This window comes from Prionailurus bengalensis, chromosome A2 (genome assembly GCF_016509475.1).
Source record: "Prionailurus bengalensis isolate Pbe53 chromosome A2, Fcat_Pben_1.1_paternal_pri, whole genome shotgun sequence".
In the NCBI taxonomy this organism is placed as follows: domain Eukaryota; kingdom Metazoa; phylum Chordata; class Mammalia; order Carnivora; family Felidae; genus Prionailurus; species Prionailurus bengalensis.
The window spans coordinates 8,457,976-8,464,694 of record NC_057348.1 but is presented as its reverse complement, the minus strand read 5'-3'; the positions used below and the strand labels follow the sequence as shown (position 1 = coordinate 8,464,694).

At 53.8% G+C, this 6,719-nt stretch overlaps 1 protein-coding gene across 3 annotated transcripts; it reads left to right on the top strand.

The window, feature by feature from the left end:
- Positions 1-666: 666 nt before the first annotated feature.
- SPC24 (SPC24 component of NDC80 kinetochore complex) lies at positions 667-6,719 on the top strand. 3 transcript variants are annotated; one of them, XM_043586586.1, is made up of 5 exons: positions 679-864; positions 3,987-4,131; positions 4,276-4,380; positions 4,513-4,589; positions 6,512-6,719. In XM_043586586.1, the coding sequence occupies exons 1-5, from the start codon at positions 705-707 to the stop codon at positions 6,616-6,618; spliced, it is 594 nt and encodes a 197-aa protein (XP_043442521.1). In that variant the 5' UTR covers positions 679-704; the 3' UTR covers positions 6,619-6,719. The 3 variants fall into 3 exon arrangements, with proteins under 3 accessions (XP_043442520.1, XP_043442522.1, XP_043442521.1); XM_043586585.1 differs by having other exon boundaries at positions 667-864; positions 3,987-4,380; XM_043586587.1 differs by lacking the exon at positions 6,512-6,719 and having other exon boundaries at positions 673-864; positions 4,276-4,393.

The window sequence follows — 6,719 nt, the reverse complement described above, 5'->3', positions numbered from 1 at the left end:
TTACCCTAACCCTTCACACAGTATGGTGTTTGGTCCCAGTTAGGCTAAGTGCCTTACCTGCTAGTGTTCTACGTATGTTTTATTTAACGCCTTAATATAGTGCTTACTGAATACCAGGCACCGTCCTCACTTATTCCTCGCGCCAACTCTTAAGTGGGCACTATCGTGACCCTCATCTTCCTGAGAAGGAAACTGAGGCACAAAGAGATGAAGTCATTTGCCCAAGGTAACAAAGCTAGTAAGTGGGATTCGAATCCGATAAATCTAGTTGCAGGCTCCACTTTGCTATGGAGCCTCTCAGGGAATTTACTTATTTATTATGTTTACTGTGAGTATCCCACGCACGCACTAGAGAACGAAATGCAGTCCAACGCTTCGCCCCTAGAACCCCGCCCTGGCTGCAATACGGTCTCTGCAGCTAAGGACTCATAAACAGCTTCATTATCAGCCAGGCGCTTTCCGGCCTGCGCAGGCGCAACACGCAGAACTCCCGCAGGCACACACCCCCGCTCCCAGCGGCCGGTTGGCCATTGTCTGAGATCGACGGAGGAGCTGGCGCAGGCGCACTGGACCAGACCTGACGCTAAGTCCCACCCATTCTCTGATGACTGACGTAAGATCAAGCTAATGGGAACAGGGCTCTCCGGGGACGGGGCGGGCCATGAGGGCAGTTAAATTTGCGCGGGCTTGGTCCTGGCGTAGTCATGGCGGCCTTCCGCGACATGGAAGAGGTGAGCCAGGGGCTGCTGAGCCTGTTGGGCGCCAACCGCGCGGAGGCGCAGCAACGGCGGCTGCTGGGGCGCCACGAGCAGGTGGTGGAACGGCTGCTGGAGACGCAAGACAGCGCCGAACAACGGCTGCGAGGTCAGGGCTGGGGCCGGGGGCGGCCGGGACCCGGGCCCGTGTGATGGGAGGGGGCGGGAGGTCCGCCTTGACGAAACCCTCCCTCCTGGGCGCCCCCATCCCTCCCCTGTTCTCCCTTGGGGGCTGCCCCCTCTGGGCCTCAGTTTCCCCACCCGTGAAATGGGCTTCAGGATGGCAGCCACCTCCCAGAGAGTCGGTGGTGAATATAGGAGCTGGCAGGAACTGGCAAATTCCGAGCGGTCCACGAGCAGGAGCTGGGGGACTCAAGGTTCGAACTGGGGCTCCGGAGTCAAAGCGCTGGGCTTTAATCCCAGCATCCCCACTTACTGAGGTTCAGCTGTTTTACTGAGCACCTGCTGTGTGCCAGGCATAGTGCCAGCCCCGGGTTGGAAGCAGAGAACAGAACAGACAGTCCCTTAAAGGGTTGGTATGCTAGTGGTGGGGTGGTCAGGCGACGAACAAGAAAAATGGAGGGGCACCTGGGTGGCTCAGTTGGTTTGGCATCTGACTTCGGCTCAGTTCGCCCTGGTCGTGAGTTCGAGCCCCCCCATCGGGCTCTCCGCTGTCAGTGCAGAACCCCTTTGGATCCTCTGGCCCCCTGTCTCTGCCCCACCTCTCCCACTCAAAAATAAACATTTTTTAAAAAGAAAGAAAGAAAAATACTTATGTCAGGAGATGGTGGGCTAGGAAACTAGGTTGTATAGGAGGGAGTGGTGATGCTTTGGGATGAGTCAGCGAAAACTTTCTGAAAAGATGATATTTTAGCGGAAACCCAAGGAGGTTTGGGAGGGATCCAGGGCTATGGTGAGGATTAACTAAATTGGAGGGAGTGCAAGTTGGGGAGGGGCGGAGAGGGGGCGACAGAGGATCCAAAGCTCGCTCTGCTCTGCACGGACAGCAGCCAGCCCGATGCAGGGCTCAAACTCACGGACATTGAGATCGGGACCTGAGCCAAAGTCGGACGCTCAACCAATTGAGCCACCCAGGTGCCCCAAATTTCCTTCCTTTTGAGGGATGAATAATTCCATTGTCCGGACATACCTCATTTTGTTTGTCCATTCCTCCACTGATGGGCACTTGGGTTGCTTCCAGACCCTGGCTGTTGTAAATAATGCCACCATGAACACATGAACATGGGTGTACAAATACCTCTTTGGGTCCCTGCTCCCAGTTCTTTTTGTATTTTCCCAGAAAATTTGTATTTTCTTTGTGTATTTTTCTATTTTGTATTTCCCATGCTAGATCACATGGCAGTTTGATATTTCGTTTTTTGAGAGACTCATCCAGTTTTCCACAGTGGTTTCGGTGCCAGGTTTTTGTTTTTCTTTTTTCTTTTTTCTTTTTTTTTTTTAAGTCTTTTTACAGTTATGTTTTATGTGGCCGTGCTGTCTGGCTTGGGACTGAAATGATCTAGGAGCTAGGCAGGGGATGGCTTGGGGGTGGGGGGGAGAGTGTTCCTGGCAGAGGTAACTGCAAAGGCAAAGGTCGCCAGGTGGGAGTGAACTTGGACACCCAGGAGAAAGTGGAAGATGAGCTGTAGCCAGACCCTGTAGGCAGTGAACCCCCCCCCCCCAACCCCGGGAGTTTGGAGGTTGTTCTAAGTGTGATGGATGCCCCAGCCAGAGTCTTCTCCTTCTCTCCTCCTCCTCTCTCTCCTCCGCACTCCATTCACTCCTCCATTGATGGTTTGGGGAGAAGATCATTATTACCCAGCCTGCGTGGGCTTCAGCAGAATGAATGGATTTGGGGCCAGGGAGACAAGAGTCCGTGTTCCAGGGAGCCGGGACTTTGAGTTAAAGGGCTCCAGTTCAGATCCAGGCTTCAGAGCTATGTGCCTGTGGACAAGTCACTTTAATATCTTCAGGCTTCTGTCCTTCATCTCTCCATGGGGGCAGGGGTTAAGCCACCTCCCTCAGAGGGTTTTGAGAACGTACTGAACAGGGGCTCCGGGGCTATCCTGTAGCACTCAGCACACGCTCAGGTAATGGTACTTTGTGACAGTGCCCCCGGGGAAGAGGGCACTCCCAGGGAAGAATCCAAGGAAACAAGGTTGTCTGGGGAGGGTGAGGGGAGAAGGGGCAGGAAGGCTGCAGAAGAAAGCCAGACCCTCGGCTATCCTAACAGGAAATCAGCAGGCACTGTTTAAAACAGACAAATCAAGAAATAGCAGCCTAAGCAAATTATTTAGAAACACGAACGTCAATGCCAGAGAAAACAGTGATGATTTGGAAGTGGCTGCTTCAGAGGCGTGGGGAGGCTTGGGGGGGGGGGCCCTGTGTGTGTTTAAATTTTCACAGCCATATACATGTAATACCTTGATTAAAAATTAACTCAGTGTAAGTTTGTAAACACTTAAACGCCTGCCCTTTGGGAAGCGTTTCCATCTGTGCCTTCCCTGAGTCGGCAGGTTCCTCCAGCTCTATGGGAAGGAACACGGTAACCTTGCTAGGGTGTTTTTGATCTTTCTGGATGTTTTGGTCAAAGCATGTGTATTCTGATTAAGCGCTGGCGATATATGGGGAGTGTAAGACGCAGTCCCCCGAGCGAGGAGGAGGAGGAGGAGGAATGAACAATTCAGTGCCGCCGGCTGTGGTGGAGGCGTGGCCGCGCCCTGGGAGGGAGAGCAGAGTGTCCAGCTGCCCCGGTTGTGTATTACCCAGGAGGTCTCGAAGGCTGGGTCTCCGAGCGCCCGAAGGGTGGGAGCATAAGGGCATCTCAGAGAGGACGGGCAGGTGGAGGCCGGGCCTGTGAAAAATGGGCATGTTTGCAGAATGGTGAGGTGTCCTTGTGGCCAGAGCAGAGAGAAAAGTACAAGGTGGGTTGAAAAGCAGGAAGAAAGGAGGCTGTCGAGGAAGAAGATGCTTTCACTCATTCGTTCCTTTGTGGGGTTTTGTGGAGGCTCCACATGTGTTTTGGTGAAATGGAAGCACTTTTGCAAGGTCTCGGTGGACCACCAAAACGTGGGCTTCTGGAAATAGGACCAATGGGTTGGGGAGCTGTAGACGGGGAAGTGAGGACGATCGTGGTTGAGGCCTTGGGCTCTTCTGGGGCAAGGCCGGACCCTGGAGAGACCTCCTCGAAGGGTCTCAGGCTTCTCTCTCCCGCCCCGCCCCGCCCCATAGAGATCCTGGCTGCAGAAGAAGAAGTGGCCCAGAGCCTTCTGGATGCGAAGGAGCGGGCGCACCAGGGGGGCGCTGAGTTGCAGCAGCTCGAAGCTGAGCTCCGGAAGGCCGGCGAGGAGGACACCCGTCTGAAGGCCAGCCTCCTATATCCTTCCTTGCGTGCGCGGACGGCCGGGCCTCGGGCTCACCGCCGGGGTGCCGGTTTGGTCGTGCTGGGAACCCAGCTCGGAGCCCTGGGCCCACGGCGGCCCCCCTTCCAGAGCGAGGTGACCTTAACTGCCTGCTTCACTCAGCTCACCAGAGAGCTGGAGGAGCTCAAGGAGACCGAGGCCAGTCTCGAGAGGCAGGAGAGGGAAGTTGACGAAGACACGACTGTCACCATCCCTTCGGCCGTGTAGGTCCCGCCAGTGCGTGTGGTGGTGCCTGCCCTGCGTGCATGTGGGTCGTCCCGCGGCCCTGAGTTGGAGTCACGCTGGGGTAACTTAATCTCTCTCTCTCTCTCTCTCTCTCTCATGTTCTCATACAGGTATGTGGCTCAGCTTTATCGCCAGATTAGCAAAATTGAGTGGGACTATGAGTGTGAGCCAGGGATGGTCAAAGGCAGTATCCTTTTGCAGAGAACGCGGAGCCCGGTGTGCTGCCGGCGGCCTTGTGAAGGGCTGGGCCGCCGTGGAAAAGTCCGGCAGGTCCTCAGAAATGAAGCGTAGGATCACCATATGACCCGGCAGTCCCCCTTCTGGGTTGCACCCTTGTGTTCGTGACTGCGGTGGTCACAGTGGCCGAAAGGTGGAAGCAGACCAATTATCAGCCAAGCACTACATAAGCAAAATGTGGTATATCCGTGCAATAAAATAGTATTCGGCCTTAAAAAGGAAGGAGGGGCGCCTGGGTGGCTCAGTCTGTTGAGCAACCGACTCTTGATTTCAACCCAGGTCACGATCCCAGGGTCGTGGGATCGAGCCCCATGTTGGACTCTGTGCTGAGCCTGGAGCCTGCTTAGGATTCGCTCTCCCTCTGCCCCTCTCCCTGCTTGTGCTCTCTCTCTATCGCTGTCTCTAAAATTAAAAAAAAAAAATGGGGGCGCCCGTGTGGCTCAGTCAGTTAAGTGTCCAGCTTCAGCTCAGGTCACGATCTCAGGTTCGTGGGCTCGAGCCCCACATCAGGCTCTGTGCTGACAGCTCAGAGCCTGGCCCCTGCTTCGGATCCTGTCTCCTTTCTCTGCCCCTCCCCTGCTTATGCTCTGTCTCTCTCAAAAATAAATAAGTATTAGAATTTTTCAGTAAAATAAATTTAAATAAATTAGTTAAATTGAAATGAATTAATTAAATTTAAATGAATAGATGAAATAATAAAGTAAACAATAAGTAATATTAATAAATTAGTTACATTTAAATTTCCTTCCTTTTTTTAAAAAAGGAAGGAAATTGTGGCCCATGCATAACATGCATGTATCTAGAAGACATGATGTTAAGTGAAATAAGCCAGACACAAAAAGCGAACTACCGTCTGATCCCACTTACAAGAGGTCTCTAGAGGAGTCAAATCCGTAGAGACAGGAAGTAGATGGCAGGTGCCAGGGGCTGGGGGAGGGGAGGGGAGGAGAGTCCGTGTTTAACGAGGACACAGTTTCGGGCTCTGGAAATGTTCTGGAGACGGACGGCGGGGAGGGCTGTACAACAACGTGTGTGCACCGAATGCCACTGAGCTGCACACTTCAAAAGTGGCCAATGAGGTGCTTCGGGTTCTGTGTCTGCCTCGCTCTCTGCCCCTCCCCCGCCCGTGCTCCGTCTCTCTCGGTCTCAAAAACAAACAAACATTAAAGAAAATAAAAAGGGGCGCTTGGGTGGCTCAGTCGGTTAAGTGTCTGACTTCGGCTCAGATCATGATCTCACGGTTTGTGAGTTCGAGCCCCGTGTCGGGCTCTGTGCTGACAGCTCAGAGCCTGGAGCCTGCCTCGGATTCTGTGTCTCCCTCTCTCTCTTCCCCTCCCCTGTTCACGCTCTGTCTCTCAATTTAAGTTTATTTTTGAGAGAGAGCGAGCATGAGAGCGAGTCGGGGAGGGGCCGTGAGAGAGAAAATCCCAAGCAGGCTCTGCACTTTCAGAGCCTGACGCGGGGCTCGAACCCACAAATCGCAAGGTCATGACCTGAGCCGAAACCAAGAGCGGGATGCTTAACCCACTGAGCCACAGGCGCCCCTCAGTCTCTAAATATCTTTTTTTTCTTTTTAATTTTTTTTTTTTTTTTTAATGTTTATTCTTGAGAGAGAAAGAGCGTGAGCAGGGGAGGGGCAGGGAGAGAGAGAGAGAGAGACACAGAATCGGAATCAGGCTCCAGGCCCTGAGCTGTCAGCACAGAGTCTGACGCGGGGCTCGAACTCATGAGCCATGAGATCATGACCTGAGCCGAAGCTGGGCACTGAACCGACTGAGACGCAGGCGCTCCTCAGTCTCGAAATACCTTACAACTTTTTCACGGGGTCCCGGGGAGGGCTGTGTACGTCAGGTTTCCTTACATCTCCCCCAGTTCATCACGGCCCGAGCGTCGCCCAGCCTGTCCAGCTGGACAGCACCCAGCTCTCCAAGAAGTTCATCAGCGACTATCTCTGGAACTTGGTAGGCACGGACTGGTAGCCCGGAGCCTCAAGGACGCGTCTGCACACGGCACGAGTCAGTGTGGTGGGTGGTCGGTGCCTCAGCGGTGAGAGGAGCTGAAAATTAAATGTTTCTCCAGA

What these genes read in the sequence shown, in the direction of transcription:
- SPC24 (XM_043586585.1), top strand. Translation starts at nt 705, where the DNA reads ATGGCGGCCTTCCGCGACATGGAAGAGGTGAGCCAGGGGCTGCTGAGC. An exon ending in GTCACCATCCCTTCGGCCGT is followed by an intron (nt 4,381 to 4,512) that starts GTAGGTCCCGCC and finishes GTTCTCATACAG; the next exon opens with GTATGTGGCTCAGCTTTATC. An exon ending in GCCAGGGATGGTCAAAGGCA is followed by an intron (nt 4,590 to 6,511) that starts GTATCCTTTTGC and finishes CATCTCCCCCAG; the next exon opens with TTCATCACGGCCCGAGCGTC.